This window comes from Ictalurus punctatus, chromosome 7, assembly GCF_001660625.3.
Source record: "Ictalurus punctatus breed USDA103 chromosome 7, Coco_2.0, whole genome shotgun sequence".
NCBI lineage: Eukaryota > Metazoa > Chordata > Actinopteri > Siluriformes > Ictaluridae > Ictalurus > Ictalurus punctatus.
In genome coordinates, this window is record NC_030422.2 from 2,021,814 (window position 1) to 2,042,825 (window position 21,012).

Consider the following 21,012-nt stretch of genomic DNA (forward strand, 5'->3'; position numbering starts at 1 on the left):
TTGAAATACATGAGAACGTTTTATATTTTTAACGTTATTATTTTTTTTAATTAAAGATTTGTCTGCGAGCCAGATGCAGCCATTAAAAGAGCCACATCTGGCTCGCGAGCTATAGGTTCCCGACCACTGCGTTAAAGGAACTGATGAACCGGTTCATTGAAACAAACCGTCCGAAAGAACCGGTTCGCGGAAATGAATCGGACTTTCCATCAGCCGCCGCATGTAGGGAAGCAGCCCGCTTATAAAGCTGAAGCCCCGCCCATTCGGCATGAACCATTATAAAGAATAAATATCAGGTAAGTATGAACACAACAACCTCACACATAAAGATACGTATACAACATCATAAACATATAGATATGAACATACAATATGATCATAATGTGAACATACACACATATTAACCACCTTCCTCATGTTCATTTCAATAAAAGTCCCCCTTTTCCCCCAGACACATAAACACTGGTGCAGAAATAGGACAGGAGTTTATCTCCTCCCTCTTGCTGTAGTCTCGGCGGACTGGACCCGGAAGACGGACGCGGACAATCTACAGCACAAACAAAGACAGACTATACAAATATACAGACACGTCAATAAAGATGTTCTGTTTTAAACTTATCTGGTGTGTGTAGTGTGATTATTGGGGATGTGGATCAGCAGGGAGAAGTAATATGTGATAAAAACCTGTGTGTGTGTGTGTGTGTGTGTGTGTGTGAAATGGAGCTGTAGCGCAGACCCACGTGTGCAGTCTAGACAATGACTAAACTACTGCGTGTGTGGGGAGATGATGTGAAGTTAACTAGATGGGCGGAGTGTGAGTGCTGTCTTGTCTTCTGTCACACAAACTTCTATGGGAGGTCCAGATGACTTGTAATGAATAATGAAATAAGAAAAAGAGAATATAATATTACTGTGAATGAAGCAGCTTCACACAGATATAAACCAGTCAAGTTCATTTCACCAAATACTGTAATAAATAAAAGGGGTAGATCAGGGTGCCCAATACGTCCGGTCGATCTCAAAGGAAGTGCTGGTAGATCTCCATTAAAATAAAAATAGATGTTATGGATGATGTAGAGGGCAGCCAGTCTGAGATCTCGTCTTTTCTCTCACCATGCGTGTGCGATCAAACGCGCCAGCGCTAAAGACTATCGAGCGAAATCACTGAGTTAACTTTCCGATTTATTCCTCCTGAAGAAAGGGTACAAAATGAGAGAGGTAGCGGGATCAAGCAAGAAACCGAAGACTCATCACTTCCATGCGGAATGGGAGGATGATTTTTTTCACGATGTCATATTCGAAGTGCGTTTGTCTGATCTGCCAAGCTACCATTGCTATTCCCAAAAAGGGGGATGTGGAGCGGCACTTTAGGACTGTTCATAAAAACTACGATTCTCACGACTGACTTCAAATGCTAAGGCGCCACCGAAGCGTCGTTCCGGGTGAGTCACTCCATCATTAAACACAAGAAGTCATCCCAAGACGGAGAGGTGATAAAAGAGGCATTCGTAGACGCAGCTGACTCGTTGTTTCGGGACTTTAAAAACAAAACCGAAGTATTATCTTCAATCAGAGCTCTCCAGCTATCAAGAAGTACAGTTCCACGGCGCTGTGAAGTCATGGCCGAGGATTTGACACAACAGCTTTGGAAGGACATCACAGACGGCGCGTGTTTCTCACTGCAATCGGACGAGTCTACGGACGGAAGTGATACAGCCCAGTTGTGCGTTTTTATTCGGATGTTGTTTACAGACAGGACTGCAAAAGAAGAGTTGTTAACGATGCTGCCCATGAAAGAAGACACGCGGGGAGAGGACATTTTTCAGTCTTGTAAAGACTTCATTGACGAAACCCAGCTCCCAGTGTGCAAACTGATATCAGTCACCACGGACGGTGCGCCCGCAATGGTTGAGCAGCGCAAATGGATTCATCGCCAAGTGCAGGGAAGACGATGCTTTCCCTGACTTCCTGAACTACCACTGCATAATACACCAACAAGCCTTATGCGCAAAAATGCTAAACATGAAAGAGATCGTGGATGTGGCAACAGAGATCGCCTGTTCTATACGTGCTAGATCACTTCAAATACAGCTGTTCGTGCGCATCTGGAGAAGGCAGACTGCGACCACTCTGAGCTCCTGCTACACACTGACGTGAGATGGCTTAGTAGGGGTAAATTCCTGCAGAGATTTCGAGAGCTCTGTCCGGAGATAAGCGAGTTCTTTTTTGCATGATATTTTTACATGATATCCAGAGAATTTTTGTGAATTTTTTGAATAAAATATAAAGGTCTTTCACAGCCTACTTTGCTCATATTTACCAAGGGTGCTAATATTAGTGGAGGGCAGTGTATATCATGTTTTTACTTGCAGTACCTTGTAGAGCCAGTAGGTTCACACAGCACAGACGAGCTCAGGTGTACAGATGCTAATCTATGAATGTTTTCATTTAAATAGCAGCAGTGATACAGTTTAAGACTTCCTGCTTCATTGTGTAGTCTTATCTGAAAACTGTACACAACTGCACATTATCTCACGTCAGTCATTTCAGGTCTGATTTACATTAAAAAATAACCATTTATATCTAGCAATGAATGTTGTGATTAATTGATGTTACTACACAAAGAGTTTATTTGTTCTTATTTGTTCGTCAGCAGATATGTGATTTTAAATCATTTTAATGCTTACACATTTTAAATGATTAGCAGTTAAGACATGAAACATTATTGTGGTTTGGTTTATATTGTAGTTGAGCTGTGTGAGAAATGAGGAAATGCTGCCATTCACATTCTCAGTAATGCCAAAATTAAAACAGTCACACCTGCATGTTCTCACTCTAGTTTCTGTGGCAAACACTAACAGCACTCAGTGAGCTGAGCTAATAATAAAAGATAAACATAATGCTATATGTCACTGCAGCATACATTAAAGACCTAAAATGAATTAGTGATGGGGATTCATAAATATAAAAGATCTAAACACACATTAACTATGGGGATTAATAAATATAAAAGATCTAAACACTTGTTTATGGGATTAGTACATACAGTCCCCTCTGAAACTATTGGAACAGCAAGGCCAATTCATTTGTTTCTGCTGTACACCTGTAGACCTTTGGATTTCATATCAAAAGATGGATATGAGACAAGAGTTTAGAGTTTGTATTTCTTGGTATTTACATCTTGGTGTTAAACATCATAAAACATAGAACCTTTTGTATCAGACCAAACAATTTTTAGGTGAGCAAAAGTGTAGGAACAGATAAGTTGAAGTAAACTGAAGTAAATAACACTTAATGTTTGGTTGCATATCTCTTGCTTGCAATAACTTCATCAAGCCTGCAGCTCACTGACACCACCAAATTATTAATTCCTTCTTTTGTGTTGCTTTTCCAGACTTTTACCAGAGTACATATCAGACTCTTTTCACTTTTTCCATTTAATTTGTTTTCACTTAAAACTTTTTTAGATTTCAATAGCATTTTATTTCTCAAGCCTATTTATTCAGTACCTGTCATCAGCATTACTCAGTACTTGTTCATCTCCAGAAAAACACCTCCTACTTTCACATGAAGCTTTACAGATTGTTATCTTATCATTTGCTCGAGCCATATCCCCCTGTAGATCTCGTCTGGTTTCCCACTGCAGCTAAGCAGGGGTGAGTTTGGCCATTACCTTCATGGAAGACTCTCTGGGGAAAACTAAGCTTGCTGCTGGAAGCAGCAAAGAGAGCATGGGGTGCTCACTCTGTGGGGTGCTCAGTGTGGGTCCTAATGCACAGTCTTTGGGATGAGACATTAAACCAAGGTCCTATGGTCATTAAAATCCCAGAACACTTATTTTTCTGTATAACCCTGGTGTCCTGGTGAAATTCCTCCATTGGCCCCCATCATGGCGCCCTAATAATCCCCATCCCTGAATTGGATTATTATTATTATTATTATCCAAATATAATGGATGAAAATACACACAGATTTATTGGAAAAATCTAAATCTTAGAATCCCTTTCACTGATCACATCTAGGTTTTACATTTAAGAACCCCATTTTGTGACTAGCAGAAGCCCTGCCTCCCAGCTTCATAGGAGGTTCTGACATCATGTCCAGTGAACTTTTCTGATCTTTATGGACTGCATCAAACCCAAAACCTGAAGTAAATCTGACAGAATAGAAAAGTTTCTTGATTTAGGAAAGACCTCGTTCTTTTAAAAGAGTTAGCTTGCTTACTCAATCAAACGAGATAAAAAGCTTTACAGAAAGGTCCACTGGATGTCTTGTTGAGATCAGTCATGAACCTGAGTGAAGTAGCAGAGGAACTGTACAAGTTCAGGAGTTGAATAAAGTTATGTTCTGCAAATTGTTGTTATAATTTCTGGGTTCACCTGAAAAGAGCACATCAACTTTGACCAGAACGGAAGTCTTTCTCACTTTCTCTCTGTGTGTAAGAACACAGGAAGTGTAGTGTCTTTAACACAGACCACTGATCAGTCAGTCCTTCATCAGAGTGACAGGATGGAGCTCCGTCCACTCCGTGTGATGATCTGTGAGTAAATGTTTTCTTTGTGTCTTCATTAGAGTGAGTGGCGGCTTAAAACAATATGTTCAGATGAAGTCTAATGTCCTGTGTGATGAGGTTAATATGTGATTAGAACATTTTCGTAAGAGTCTCTGATATGATTGTTGGATCAGTGTACATCCATATCAGTTGTGTGAGTTAGTTCATTTGAGTTGAGCCCTTGTGAGAACTTTTTTTTTAATTATTTGGTTACTGAGGTTAAGGTAAGGGTTACATTCATATATAGAATAGTGTTAGTTAGTTGCATTAATAATGATATCAGTGGGAGCGTACAGTACAGTCCCCTCTGAAACTATTGGAACGGCAAGGCCTATTCATTTGTTTCTGCTGTACACCAAAGACATTTGGGTTTGCGATCAAAAGATGGATATGAGACAAGAGTTTAGGATTTCAGCTTTTATTTCCTAGTATCTACCAATTGGGTGGTCTGAAAGAAATGTGCTATGTTCTATGTCGTTTAACACGTCTACATATAAATACCAGGAAACAGAAGCTGAAATTCTAACCTCTCTTCTCTTTTTCATCTTTTGATCTCAAACCCAAATGTCTTCAGACTGCAGCAATAACAATAACTCGGCCTGCTGTTCCAATGGTGTCAGAGGGGACTAAATATTTTTTATTTTCAGCATAGTTTATGTGGATTGCTGTTAATTGGGTGTGTCCTCACTGCAGCCTGTAGTGTAATGACATTAGATTAGATATACTACGTACTGGATGTTCTAACCTTAACACTAACCCCAACCCTAACCATAGATGGATAACAGTGATGTACTGTGTCTGCCGTTGGTGCATGCGTGTTACAACATGCAGTACGTAGTGGATAAAATCCAATGTGTCACTACGCTACAGACTGCAGTGACCTTTTGGTTAATTTTAGTGCATATGTGTGGAATCTAAAATCTACCATCTTCAAGATTTGTGTGTTATTTTGGGTTGTAGAGTGTATGTGGTGATGTGGAGTTTTTTCTGAGCGTGAATCAGATTTTGGTTTGTGATATTTTCGTGGGCTTTTATCATGGATGAACATTTTCTGTTTCTTAGAAGGTATGAAAGGAAGAGTACAGGAACATGTTATGTTGTTACTTTTAAATAAATAAATAAAAGATAGTGTTGATAAGTTGTGCTTAAGTGTGTGTGTGGTAAGAACTGCGGCTGCATCCGAAAAGGCATACTGTGACAGGTCTACTGCATTAGATTCAGTAGCCTACCTGCTGCATTAGATTCAGTACCTGCTGCATTAGATTCAGTACCTACTATATTAGATTCAGTACCTATTGCATTAGATTCAGTACCTACTGTATTAGATTCAGTACCTATTGCATTAGATTCAGTACCTGCTACATTAGATTCAGTACCTTTTGCATTAGATTCAGTACCTGCTACATTAGATTCAGTACCTATTGCATTAGATTCAGTAGCCTACCTGCTACATTAGATTCAGTACCTGCTACACTAGATTCAGTACCTACTGCTCTGTCGTTGATACAGTACAGTACTGATCAGTAGTAAGTGGTAAGCATGAATACAAACCAGACATACTACTCGGCACCGATTCTGACAGCTCATCTGTGCCAGTCCCGTTGCATTATGGAAGGATTCTCAACCTTTTGTAACTAAACCCCCTGCAAGCCTCCCCTATCATTTGGCATGCCCCCCATCCCCCCTCCATATTAGAGGGGACCAGGTATAATAGTGATCTATTTTATATATATATATATATATATATATATATATATATATATATATATATATATATATATATATATATATATATATATTCTATAATCTGTTTTTGATAGATAGATAGATAGATAGATAGATCAATAAAAATATAGATATAACGGACAGGTATTGAACCTGAATGATATGAAATATTTCTGAACACTATAACTACTTTGAACAGAGAACTAGACTGTAATAACATGGACTATTTTACATGTAAAACATCTTGCATTACATTCGTCTTACATTCTAAAAACATTCACATTGGGACGAATAGGGACGAAGGGCGCGTCTCCTTATCCATGACATTGTTAAATCTCCGTCTCTCACCCACATAGCAAAATTTGTCTGGCCACTTGTGGGCCACATACTTGCTTTAGTTCTAGCCCAGTATACGCCTGGGTCCCCGGGCCCACACACTGCAAACCGACACACACAATTTCCTCCAGCCCAGATCCGGCCCACACACTGCAAACCGACACACACAATTTCCTCAGGCCCAGATCCGGCCCGCACACTGTAAAGTGAATTATATTGTTTTATTTGGCCCAGGTCTGCCCCAGGCACTGTAAGACAGATCTGGCTGAGAGTCGGCTTGGTCCCCGGGCCAGATGTGGCCCAGAAACTGCTAAATGTACTTCATTTTAGTAGGGAAACTCAAATTCAGCCATTTAATAAGATTAAGGGTTTTTATTAAACATTAACAAATACACTACAATATGAACATTTATTAACAACACACTTTTAAAAACAACAAAATAACAAATAAATATATTTACAGTATATTTAAAGGCAAAAACAAATTATCTCTCTCTCTCTCTCTGTCTCTCACACACACACGCACACACACACAGCTACCAACACACGCACACAAAAATTCAACCACTTAAAAACATCAAGGACTTTTATAAACAATTAAAAATACAATATGAACAATATGAATTCATATAATATGAATGTAATATGAAGATTCATTAACAAATAACAAAATAAGTTAAACAAATATATTTACTTTTGGTAAAGAAAAAACATATAGAGAACATACAGTTGCGGTCGGAAGTTTACATACCCCTTGCTGAATCTGCAAAATCTTAATACTTTTAACAAAATAAGATTGATCATAAAAATCCCATGTTGTTGTTTATTTAGTCCTGTCCTGAATAAGCTATTTCACATAACAGATGTTTACATATAGTCCACAAGACAATAGCTGAGTTTATGAAAATTACCCCGTTCAAAAGTTTACACACCCTTGATTCTTAATACTGTGTCGTTACCTGGATGATCCACGAGTGTGTTTATGTTTTGTGAGAGTTGTTCACGAGTTCCTTGTTTCTCCTGAGCAGTTAAACTGCCCCCTGTTCTTCATAAAAATCCTCCAGGTCCTGCACATTCTTTGCTTTTCCAGCATCTTCTGTATATTTTAGCCCTTTCCAACACAGGCTATATGATGTTCAGATCTGTCTCTCACACTGAGGACGACTGAGGGACTCGTACACAGCTATTACATAAGGTGCAAAACATTCACTGATGCTCGAGAAGGTGACACGATACATTAAGATTCAGGGGGGTGTAAACTTTTGAAAAGGGTGATCAGTTTAAATTGTGTATTTATTTAAAGATCTCATTTTTTCCATTTAGTACTGCCCTTCAGACGCTAAATAAGATACTTAAACTGTGTGTTCATTAACCTGTGTGTGTTCATTAACCTGTGTGTGTTCATTATCCTGTGTGTGTTCATTAACCTGTGTGTGTTCATTAACAAGTGTGTGTTCATTATCCTGTGTGTGTTCATTAACCTGTGTGTGTTCATTAAACTGTGTGTTCATTAACATGTGTGTGTTCATTATCCTGTGTGTGTTCATTAACCAGTGTGTGTTCATTAAACTGTGTGTGTTCATTAGCCTGTGTGTGTTCATTAACCTGTGTGTGTTCATTAACCTGTGTGTGTTCATTAGCCTGTGTGTGTTCATTAACCTGTGTGTGTTCATTAGCCTGTGTGTGTTCATTAACCTGTGTGTGTTCATTAACCTGTGTGTGTTCATTATCCTGTGTGTGTTCATTAGCCTGTGTGTGTTCATTAACCTGTGTGTGTTCATTAGCCTGTTTGTGTTCATTAGCCTGTTTGTGTTCATTAACCTGTTTGTGTTCATTATCCTGTGTGTGTTCATTAACCAGTGTGTGTTCATTAACCTGTGTGTGTTCATTATCCTGTGTGTGTTCATTAGCCTGTGTGTGTTCATTAACCTGTGTGTGTTCATTAGCCTGTGTGTGTTCATTAGCCTGTGTGTGTTCATTAACCTGTTTGTGTTCATTATCCTGTGTGTGTTCATTAACCAGTGTGTGTTCATTAACCTGTGTGTGTTCATTATCCTGTGTGTGTTCATTAACCTGTGTGTGTTCATTAACCTGTGTGTGTTCATTAACCAGTGTGTGTTCATTATCCTGTGTGTGTTCATTATCCTGTGTGTGTTCATTAACCAGTGTGTGTTCATTAACCTGTGTGTGTTCATTATCCTGTGTGTGTTCATTAACCTGTGTGTGTTCATTAACCTGTGTGTGTTCATTAACCTGTGTGTGTTCATTAGCCTGTATGTGCTACTGAGCTCAGGTTTTTCCTGATATATGACACATCATCCTGCAGGCTGTATGTATTACACCACAGCTCTAGTGCACAGGAGCGCCTTTCTCATGTGAGACACAGAGAAGGAAGTGTGTAATCCAGTTTCAGATTAGCAGATGTGGATCAGATTAAACATGAGACAGTAATGAGCAGCATAGTGACCTGAGTGAAAATAGCTTTTTCTAAACACCATTCATTATTGAAACAGGTTGATATATTGCATTTCTTATAGCTGAAGTGAAACTAAATATAGATTTTTTGCAGTATATGACATTGTTCTCATTTGTGTTCTTAAAGAAAAGAAACAAGTCAGCGTTACATCATATTCTCTGTTCCTCTTCCCTTTTTAGTGCTTATTTCACTTATCCGAGTCGGACAAGCTCAAGGTGATTTATACATATTTTATTGCCTATGTTGTGTACATGTTGGATTTGTATTAAGGTGGAGAAGATTGTTTGTACATTGTCATGCAGAATGTAAGTTGTTTACATTGACAGTGTGTGTTTGCTTTTTGACTTTTCCAGCAGTGTTTAAACCAGTTCTGTCTGTGGAGCCGAATTCACCTCAAATATTCAGAGGAGACACGGTTACACTCACATGTAGGATTTCAGGATGGAGTGGACCGTACTACTGGTACAAAGATGGTGTTTATAGTCACGGTTCTGCTGAAAATTACTACACTATAAAAGTAGATCAGAGTCACAGATACAGATGTTACGGGTCTATTGATGGACGGTCAACGGCATGGAGCGATGAAGTGACTCTCTCAGTGATAGGTACATGTCTGATCTTACACTCCTGTAACATGCACTGATACACATAATCATTACAAAACACACTGATTAAATATCAGATGGTCAGAGAAGGGTGTGTTTGACTGGTTTGATGTATTTGTTGTAACTGTACAGAGAGACCAAAAGCCGTTCTGACTCTGCAGCCTGATGGACAGATATTCAGTGGACAGGAAGTCACTTTCACATGTGAAATACGAGGACATGCAGACACTGAGTGGATGTACAACTGGAATAAAGATGGTGTCCAAATATCCTCCTACACTGAGAGCAGGAAATATTCATTCACTCCTGTAGAGTCTCTCAGCGCTAAATACACCTGCAGCGGACGGAGAAGAAGCGACTCTCAGACCTCAGAGACCAGCAACACTGTTACACTCACTGTGTCAGGTGTGTGTGTGCGCGCGCGTGTGTGTGTGTGTGTGTGTGTGTGTGTGTGTGTGTGTGTGTGTGTGTGTGTGTGTGTTAATCTCTTCCTCACACCAATATTTATTAACTTCAGCATCACATCACTACATGCAGTGTGGATTAAAGTCACAAAAATTCAAATATTTCATATTGAAATATGTTTTAAATAACAGTCAAACATAATGCAGTACATTTTGTCTGTACACTTTTTCTTGAATAAGAGAACAATGTACTTCACATTAAATCTACTCTCACAAAAACTAAATTACTTTCACAAATACCACAAAATATTTTGATAGATGTTCATGAATAATTTCACTATGACAGGAGTCTTTACAGTGTATCAGTAATAGTGTGTTTGTCTGTAGTAGTGATTAGTGTGTTAATCACTCTGAGAGCAGAACATGAACAGTTAACATCCTGAACTGTGTGTTTCATCTCCAACTGCAGAAAAACCTAAACCTGAACTCACATCAAGTCGTGAAGGAGCTGTACTGAAAGGAAACCCAGTGACTCTGTCCTGTACACTGAAGCTGCAGTCTGCTGGATGGAAGTTTTACTGGATCAAACCCACACAGAGCACTGAGACTGAGACTGAAACAGACTACTACAACATCAGCTCCGTTAGTGTCTCTGATGGAGGTCAGTACAGGTGCAGAGCTGGAAGAGGAAACCCAGTCTACTACACATACTACAGTGATGCACTCTGGGTAAATGTTACTGGTGAGTGAAAACAGGTTGCAAAACATTGCATCATCACTAATCACTTAAATATACAGCAGTTGTAGTATTAGAACTGTATATTATTGAAGTGTGTTTGTATTCGGTTTAATAATGAAACAAAAATAAAATAATAAAATGAATAATAAAATTATGTTTCTGCAGAGAGTCCTAAAGCTGTGGTGACCATAAAGCCTGATAAACATGTGTTCAGAGGAGAGACTGTGACTCTCAGATGTGAAATACAGGGAGGAGGAGACACTGAGTGGACATACAGCTGGTATAAGAAATATAACACACTCTACCCATCCCGCACAACACAGGAGTTCAGCTTCAGCTCAGTTAGAAATGATGACAGTGCTGAATACACCTGCAGAGGGAGGAGAAGTGACTCTCAGAGCTCAGAGATCAGTGATGCTGTTACACTCACTGTATCAGGTGAGTGTGTGAGTTAGTTTTATCTTATCATTAATTATATATAACAAGATTACCACTCTGTATGATTTGATTTTATTTTATTTTACATTTGTTGTCCATCAGATGCAGCAGAGGCAGTAGTGAGTGTGTCTCCACTGCGCTGGCTGACTGAAGGAGACTCAGTGACTCTAAGCTGTGAGGTTAAACACTCCTCTACAGGCTGGACATTCAGCTGGTACACAGAGGTTCCCTCCAGAGACAGTCAGGGTTCCCTCAGGTACAGTACAGCGCTCCTCTCAGACAGCAGCAGAGGATCTGGAGGCTCCTACACTCTCAGTCCTGTTACTGTGAAGCACACAGGAGTTTATATGTGCAGAGCAGAGAGAGGAGAACCAGTCTTTCACACACGGGACAGTAACCTACAGCCACTGTGGATCACTGGTGAGGAAATAAATCAACAATAGAGTTGAGTTGGAGTGTAGCAGATGTACATTTATTAATATTAAGTGTTGTATCTGTGCTAATGTGTTGTATAATAACTGTTTATATTTAAACTCCTTAGTGAGGAATGTGTAAAGCAGCTGAATAAGCACCTGATAGTAGATTTTTATTCGGATTTCATTGTCTAATCAGAGCAAGTATTAGTCCTGTGGTAATTTTAATGTTACACATGTTTACTAAACTGTACACTGAAATTAACATCATAATAAAATCAAAATACATGTTAATTTTCAGAATAAGAGCTGAATTATAATGTGTGTGTTTCAGGTGAATCTCCTCCAGTGTCTCTGATCATCAATCCCAGCAGAACTCAACACTTTACTGCTGACTCTCTCTCACTGAGCTGTGAGGACCAGAGTGACTCTACTGGATGGACAGTGAGAGGATACACACACAGTGAGGCAGTGTCTGATTGTTCATCAGTTTCAGGATCTACATGTAACATCAGCTCCCTCTCTACATCACACACTGGAGTTTACTGGTGTCAGTCTGAATCTGGAGGACGCAGTAATCCTGTCAACATCACAGTGCACCGTGAGTCTTCAATGTTCTCATCAGTAATAGATGTACAATATACAGGAATAAAGATAACACTTTTATAATCTACTGAATTGGTGAAAATAAATTATAATATTGTTATAAAGAAACTGAGTGCAGTGTCTAGGGTGACACAGATTTGATGTTTTTATTCAGTCGATTCTAACAAAAGACCAACAGATAGCGCTGTGTTCAGGGCTGCAGAGATCTGAGACCCAGAGGTTTATACACACATCTGTACACAAAGATCAGACTCAGAGAAGAAAAAGAGAAGAAAAATACAAAGAGATGATAGCAATAGAGGCATAAAGACATTAGACTTACGTAAATAAAACTATTATCCCCATATAGAAGTTAGACTGCAGAGGGTAAACCTAAAAAAGCTTCTCACAATGTTTTAACAATAAGAATATAAACAGAAATAAGAATAACTCATGAAGACTAGTTTAGTTTCAGGATGTTAAGAATATTACAGTGAAAGCTGCTTTCACATCTGAATGTTACTGATAAAACTGGCATTTAAGCACATTTTCTCTTTCACACATGAAGACTCTGTGAGCGCTGCACTGTGTACACTCTCTCTGATATCTACCACTGATTTACTGTAGCTCTCTGTGTTAAAATCATTACTGTATTTTACACACTTTCTGATTTCAGTGTCTTCTTTCTCTTTCCTACAGATGGTCATGTGATCCTGGACAGTCCTGTCCATCCTGTGACTGAGGGACATCCTCTGACTTTACATTGTTTATCTCGCAACTCAAAGACCTCAGCTTCTGGTGTTGATTTCTATAAAGATAGTTCAGTTGTCCAGTCCCAGATTACAGGAGAGATGACCATCAGTACTGTCTCAAAGTCAGATGAAGGTTTCTACCACTGTAAACACCCAGAGAGAGGAGAGTCACCCAAAAGCTGGGTTTCAGTCAGAGGTGAAAAACCTTGAGAGAATTTCTTTTTATTTGATTCTCTTTTTATTAACAAAGTTTATATGCACAGTGTTTTCAGTCAGCTTTCAAAGTATTTGATTCCCTTTGTAAAAATAACATTAAAACGTGCAGTGATTACTACTACTACTACTACTACTACTACTAATAATAATAATAATAATAATAATAATAAATTTGATTCTGTAGCACGTAGCACCTAAAACTGAAACTGGCTGTTAATTAAATGACGAACAGGAAGAAAAAGAGGTCATTTTTGTGTTAGTAAAAAATGTATGTTTTAGGATTAAGGAGGTGCAGTTAAAGGCCTAGAGGTGGATTACGGCACTAAATATTTTGCTCATTCTTGTCAGTCTGGTCGTTAGGAGCCACTAGTAGATCAGTACTGGTGGATCTAAGACTCCAGGGTGTAGAGAGTTACGGCGAGGCCATGTACTGTGTGAGAATTAAGAGAGTGTTTGTTTGATTCTCTGTGAGATGGGTAAACAGTGTTAATGATAGAGTACAAATCTAATCTGTGCTTGGTTTGAGTAAGGACTACAGCAAAAAAGGATCAATAAGAGCTGATAAAAAAAAAAAAAAAGATTGTTGTGAGTGACCTAATGCAGAGTTCAAATGAAAGTGTGTTATCAAAAAATTATAACTAGATTGTGAACGTTTCCAGAAGGTGTAACGGTAATGCCATCAATATCAAATGAAATACCTGGAATTCATAACAGTGGAGTTTTGGGTGCTAGAAAAATGTCTGTTTTATCAGTTTAATTTAATTTAAGAACGTTGGAGTCCATCCATTATTTTAGATCATGAATGTATACAGTTAATGATGTGGAAAGTGGATGCATATGTGGGCAAGTGGATGCATATACTGTACCTGTAGTGAAAAGGAGGGGGCCAAGGACTGGGATATCATGTGTGACGGGGCAGGAGAGAAAAGGAAACATGAACCAAGCTAGAAATCCTGATAGAGGAAAGGCACCAGCATCAGCAGAAAGGAGTAGATTATGAGTGGCCTGTTGAAGAGCAGTCTGAGTAGAGAATGTAGATGTGATTGGAAAGGCTCAGAGAGATTGCTGGTAAACACTCTTTAAAACCGTCTGAACAGAAATGGAAGATTAGAAATTGGACTATTATTAGAATGTACGTTAGTGTCAAGGCTAGTATTTTTGCGAACTGTAATGACAGCAGGTTTTTTCATTTGTGTCTTTCTTTCCTCAGACTCAGGGTCTGGATCCAGTACTGATATAGTATTTGTGTCTGTGGGACTGAGTTTGGCCTTGCTGTTCATCATCCTTTTACTGATCCTGCGTTGGTGGCACAAATCCATCCAAGGTCTGATAACTAGTTTTCACTAAATTGCTTATAATATAATCAGTACTTCTACAAAGCTTAGTCTATTAAACATGAAATAGTATACATTACACTAACATGGAAATAAACGTTAACAAAATGGTCCATGACTGGTATCTGACACTCAATAATTACTCTCGTTACACAGGATTTTACACATCCTTAATTATCATTCAACTAACGTACAATGCTTCCATTAAATAAGAAATAGTTACCAAACTAATAAAAATAGGAAAAGAATACTAATTGGGACACAGTGCACTTACAATTGCACAATTTGGTGCTCATTTATTAATTTTTATCAAATTCAACTTGTGTCTAAATGTTTTTGTAGGCCAATCTAATAAAAAAAAAAAAAATCCCACTAGATTTACACAAGTCTTAGCATTGCTGCTTTTCTTCATACTCATGTGTATGATAAATTCCAATCAGCTGTAAATTGAATCAAGTGCATTTATGACACAGTGTTATATGAATTCCCAGAAGGCATTCTGGACTTCAAATCCCAGCAGCCACCACAAGTCTGTACCAGTCACATGACCACCCGCACCTGACTCTCTTTCTGGTTAATAAGCGCCAGTCTGTATATAGTCACTGTTCGCAGCTCACTCTGTGTCTGGCTTTGTTTCTCCCACTTTGTCAAGTATGCTCTCCTGCCTCGTCTGTATTGATTTGTGTATGTTTTGCTTTATTAAACTTTATTCTGCAAGTACATCCGTCTCAGCACTCAAGAGCTCTTGTAGGATACACTATTGTTTTCTAAACTAACTGGATTCTCATGAGTAACACATTATGTATGAAAAGGCTCCTGTGAATGATTTTCAAATAAATTTGTTCATATCCAGCTTCATAAATGAGACCAATTGTTGCTTACACATTTAGTGGCTTGTAATTACTGTTGGTACATTTCAGCGACATATACACTAACTTATAAGCGTTCTCTAAAATAAAGTTTGTATGGTTTATAAATTGAGCAAATGAAGAATTTCTGTCTTCTCATACAGGAAAGGACAGAGACATACAGCAGAACAGCAATCAGACACCAGGCCAGAACCCGAGTCAGTCAGGAGCTGAGGATTCTCAGTCAGGACACACTCCACTTCAGACCGGTCAGAGAATGTGTCACATAATGAATACTTTCCTTATGTATATGTAGCAATGTGGCTCTTTTTTTTGCAACAACAAACTGTACTATGGAGATCCTCATAAATCCTGCCAACTACGCCACGTGTAGCTATGCGACTCATTTGTTTCGTTTTTGTACCAACTACGCCACTGAGAAAACAGGGAAAATAACCCAAATAAAGACACGCAAGTACGTTCCACTTAGAACGGGCAAGAGGCATGGGTTTCCATACAAGAATACATTTTATTTTAAAGTTAAAAAGACTGGTCAAGAATTATTTAAAAGAAACAACATCCAACACAGTCAGGCATTGGTCAAATAAAACAGTCACAAGAGGAAGTTAACAATAATCATAGGAGGACTGAGGCTTCCTGTATGAAGGGCAGGCTAGTACGACAGCACCAACTATACAAAAGGCAAAAGCACCCCACTAATCAAAATCATACCCTCAAAATTCACCGAGAATAAACACAGCAATAATAATGACCCTTAATTAAGTAAAGACAAAGGTGCAGCAAAGAACTCCTCCCAGCCTCAGGAAGCACTCAGCTCCTACAAGGAGATAACAAAAACACACAAAATCAATTACAATACGCTCAAATCTGACAAACGACAGAATAAAACAAAACAAAGACAAACTTACTGTCACAAAAACACACAACCTCACACTCAAACTGATTACTGGTAGCAAGTTTACCAAGACTGACCAAAACCACTAGTACCACATAGCAGTATCAGCATAACTGATAAAGACTGTTACAACACAGTTAATTAAAGAAAACTGATCTTAGTGACAGTAACCAACACAAAACAAAATAACGAAACAAAGCAGAACAAAATAAAACCAAATCAGACCATCAAGCAGCAAAACCAAACAGCAAGCAGCCCCAAAGCAACCAAGCAGCAACGTGGCTCCACGAATGAGGGGGAGGCGTTATACCGATATGACCACATCTCACTCAGCCCGCCTTAACGCATGCAAAATCGAGGACCCTAAGAACAAACAGGTGTTACAACCTCAATTAGGAATGCATGCAATAGAGTTTAGCTCGAGTAATAGAACTAAACGATTTACCTACCGTGATCCGATGACATGATACTCACAATGGAACATCCGAAAATCATGATAGCGTCTTTAATAGTTGTGACGGCAACAGCTGGTGCTCCGACCGGAGCTACGTTAAACTACCATGCTACACAGTTGAGAGCCCTGACGGCACACCACACATGCACAGTCTCGGCAGCCTAACGTCACTCTAAATAAATAAATCGCATGATAAGTGGACAACGCTAGCATCAAACAGCTAAGCAATAAAGCTAAAACCACATACCTCTGTAGTCCGTAGCAACGAAAAGAAGGCGTGGGTTTTCGATCATGACGCATTCCGTGAGGCCTAAACAACAGCTTATATACTATGGTAGGGAGAGAGCCCATTGGCCATGTAGTTAATAAGGATGACGTTTTAGTCACGGCACACCTCACTACATATACAGTAATTCAATATAAGATCATGTTCTTACTAACAAGCTAATTTAACAATGTTCATTTCAGTGGAATTGTTTTCAGAATTGTCTGAAAATTTCTCCTGTTTATTCTTTATTTGCACTCCTTTCTGTAGATGTGCACATTTATGCCACTGTGGAGAACGCAAGTAAAAGTGAGAGATTTCTTTATTTCATGTCAGATATTTCCACTTGCACTAGAAGGAATAAATCTCAGATTAACACCATACAGTAAATACATCTCCTGTAGTGACGATCACATTGCACTGTGATTAGGTGAAGCTGCAGCTGAACTCAGTGGGGCCGTTTATGCACAGGTCATGAAGAAAAAGGAGTCATACAAGAATAAAGGTGGAGTATTTTTATACTGCAACTTCACATTTTATATATAAAAAATATTTACAGTCTACAGTACATTCAATCATCTACTATACTAAAAATCTGCATGCACCTCCCATTTTAGGTGTCAGTTCCACTATAAACCTCAGAAAGAAAGGAACTACTAAAACCTGTTTATTATATAATATATTCTACATAATACCACATGTGTAAGGGATAATCCTTGGCTAGGTGTACATTACATGATTTTAATACACTACGTGGAGGCAAAGAACCACTCGATGTGCAGTTATACCATGGTCACTTGCCAGTACTGACAAGATAAATCTAACATTGATGTTTGCAGCACAGTATTTGACTGAAAAGATTAGAAATAACGGTTATTTTTTGTGTTATTTTATTTCCCTAAAGAGGCCACGTTAGGGAATACCGTTGCCATTAAGGTGTACTTGGTCTGCGACAATGTTTCAGTAGGTGGTATGTGTCAACATAACATCCACATGAAAGCTAGGACCCAAGGTTTCTCAGCAGAACATTGCCCAGAGCATCACACTGGCTCCACTGGCTTGCGCTCTTCCCATAGTGCATCCTGGTGCCATCTCCTCCGCAGATAAGCGATGCACACGCACCTGGCCGTCCACATGATGTAAAAGAAAAAGTGCTTCATCACACCAGGCCACCTTCTTCCATGACACTCTGACTGGTCTGCTGTTATACAGCCCTATACACAGCAATCTGCGATGCACTGTGTTTTCTGACACCTTTCTAACATAGCCAGCATTAACATTTACAGCAGTAGTTTGTGCTACAGTAGCTCCTCTGTGGGATTAGAATAGGCAGGCTGGCCTTTGCTCCCCACATGCATCAGTGAGCTTTGGGTGCCCATGATGCTGTCGTCGGTTCACTGGTTGTCCTTCCTTAGACCACTTTTGGTAGATACTACCCACTGCATTATGGAGATGCTCTGATCCAGTCGTCTAGCTATAACAATTTGGCCCTTGTCAAAGTCGCCTCCAGCACATCAACTTCAAGGACTGATTGTTCACTTCCTGACTAATATATCCCACCCCTGACATGTGCCATTGTGTGTGTGTGTGTGTGTGTGTGTGTGTGTGTGTGTGTGTGTGTGTGTGTGTGTGTGTGTGTGTGTGTGTATATATATATATATATATATATATATATATATATATATATATATATATATATATACACACACACACACACACACACTAAGCATCAGTAAATGTGCATACAAAATTTTTCAAGTTTAAAAATAAAAAATAATAATTGAACATGTAGTTCAAACCCATAACAAGGAGAAGTGACGATAAGCTCCACATTTAAAACTGTGTTCAGTTACATCCCATCATGCACCTGTAATTCTCCACACTGATCTCTTTTTCTTTTTCGTTTCTTTTTTTTTTTTACAAAGGTTGATTCAGATTAAAATGTTATCTGTGTTTGTTTTGTTCTGTTCACCGTCACTGCAGATGATGATGCTGGACCCAGTGATGTGATTTACACTGAGCTTGAAATCAAGCCACAGAAAAAAGCAAAGAAAAATCAGGGTAAAGCTATCTGTACATATTTATATAAATCTGCATGTACATTACTTTTTATTGTTTTCTGATTTATTAACCAATTCATATAGTTCATGTGTATTTAACAGTTGAGATGGCATTAATGACATTAATTCAGCGTTTCTTGTTTACATCTAGTGAAGGCCAGTGTAGAGTATGGAACTGTTTACTCACAGCTGAAGCAGAACACATAGGTAAGACAAAATCTGTTCTATTTTCAAATCTCAAATTGAGATAGAAATACTTGGAGAGATCTTAGAATTGTATAGAAAACCTAGTTCAAGTTTTGTGCCTTGCTCAGTAGGAGTTCAGTCGGAGTTATAAACAGTTATAAATATAAATAGTGTAATATAAATGCTACAGCCTCAGTTAGATTGTTAACAACTTTCTAAATTACTACACCTAAAGCAATTCTAAAATCAAATAATGTCAAAAAGCAGCTCCAGTGTCCCCTCTTCCTGTTGCTGCAAGTCTTACCAGCTGCTGGGTATCATGATGTAATCACAGCGGAAGTGAGTCAACTGTAGAAATGCTCTATAGCTCTTAGCAGTAGAAAATAGAGCTGTGCATTCTGGTTCCTCTCACAGCTCAAACACTCAGTACACAAAGTGAGAGTCCTCTAGAACTTTCATTTCCTGGGCTTGATCTTTACTTTTAAAGAAAACTTCTAAACAAATTTAGGAAAACAAATAAACCTCAGTCTATAGAAAAAAAAAAAAACAACCCTATGGCAACCAGATCCCACAGCTGAACGTATAATGCATATTATGACAAATAAATCAGCTGCCTTCACAGTTTTTCACAGTAGAAACTGGGTTTAATACACTTTTTATTTGTACTATATGTATATATCTCCCACCACTACCTGGCCCTATAATTTTACATTCACAAAGACTCGTTTTTGCTGATGTATCATTAGTTACTGTGGAATACAGTGTGTGGATTAAACAAGCCCGTGTCTCTTGTTCAAGACGACATCAAACAATCATCAATTGTTGACTCTACTTCCAATCCAATTTTTTGCAAAATACCCTAGTAACATTTCTATTAATAAAAGATAAAGTGGTTTAAAATCACATCTTTGATGCATTTTCATGTAATTTCCTCCTCGTATAGTACACTGACACTCCTATAAGAAGTGCAAATATTGCAGTGTAATAACATACATGACAGTTTCTCCTTAAATAAGCCATCACTATTTACTGCTTTATATTTTATAATTACTGAATATACTGAAATATAAATTTGCATTGCCTTTTAAATGTTCCTTAATGATTTGCTGTTGGCTTAAAACACCAAAGTTTAACCATTTCAGGAACTAAAATCTAAAACTGCTGTAAATGTTCATTTACAGGTGCTGGAGGAGTGAATACACAACTGAACAGACGAGAGAGAAGAGAGAGAGAAGTTCATCATGTGTGCAGTGACAGTAAAATCGGAGTGAGATTGTTTTGTACAGGTTCTTTGCACTTATTTGGTTTAAAATGTGTGTGTGTGGGGGGGGGGATTAAGAACGTGTGTATGGACAGCATTAAGAAGTATTTACAGGGTGTATTTTATTGATTACTTGTGCCACTATTAGGACTGGTTGTAAAGCAAAAGGATTTAGTAGTAATAGTAAGAGTAATAAGTCAATGTGACTGAACTTTTATTCTTGAAAGTGTTTTTTCACTCATGTGAGGGGCTTCATCATGTCATCTGTGTGCAGTTCACACCTACAGAACTGAAAGTCGTTATGATCACATACAGAGATACACTGATGTATTTTCCACCACACGGTACAACCACAATCTCCAGCCGACAGTTAAAAAGATCATGTATCATTTCATCATAACAAACATCACTTCATTGTTTCATTGTATTAAGCATGTATTGTATTCT

The 21,012-nt window shown here is 38.5% G+C and overlaps 1 protein-coding gene and 1 long non-coding RNA gene across 3 annotated transcripts; one reads left to right on the forward strand and one right to left on the reverse strand.

Annotated features, from left to right (window-relative positions):
• Window positions 1-4,509: 4,509 nt before the first annotated feature.
• LOC100862731 (Fc receptor-like protein 5) lies at window positions 4,510-20,815 on the forward strand. The gene is made up of 16 exons (XM_053681576.1): window positions 4,510-4,540; window positions 9,269-9,304; window positions 9,446-9,694; window positions 9,827-10,099; window positions 10,568-10,840; window positions 11,003-11,275; window positions 11,378-11,695; window positions 12,023-12,289; window positions 12,973-13,221; window positions 14,452-14,565; window positions 15,588-15,692; window positions 17,329-17,367; window positions 17,489-17,563; window positions 19,042-19,119; window positions 19,270-19,325; window positions 20,486-20,815. The coding sequence occupies exons 1-15, from the start codon at window positions 4,510-4,512 to the stop codon at window positions 19,323-19,325; spliced, it is 2,436 nt and encodes an 811-aa protein (XP_053537551.1). The 3' UTR covers window positions 20,486-20,815.
• On the reverse strand, window positions 15,933-17,121 carry LOC128633040 (uncharacterized). 2 transcript variants are annotated; one of them, XR_008396724.1, is made up of 4 exons: window positions 17,041-17,121; window positions 16,789-16,965; window positions 16,565-16,702; window positions 15,933-16,261 (listed from the first exon to the last, which is right to left on the reverse strand). It is a non-coding gene; the product is annotated as an uncharacterized LOC128633040 (long non-coding RNA). The 2 variants fall into 2 exon arrangements; XR_008396723.1 differs by having other exon boundaries at window positions 15,933-16,702.
• Window positions 20,816-21,012: the final 197 nt, after the last annotated feature.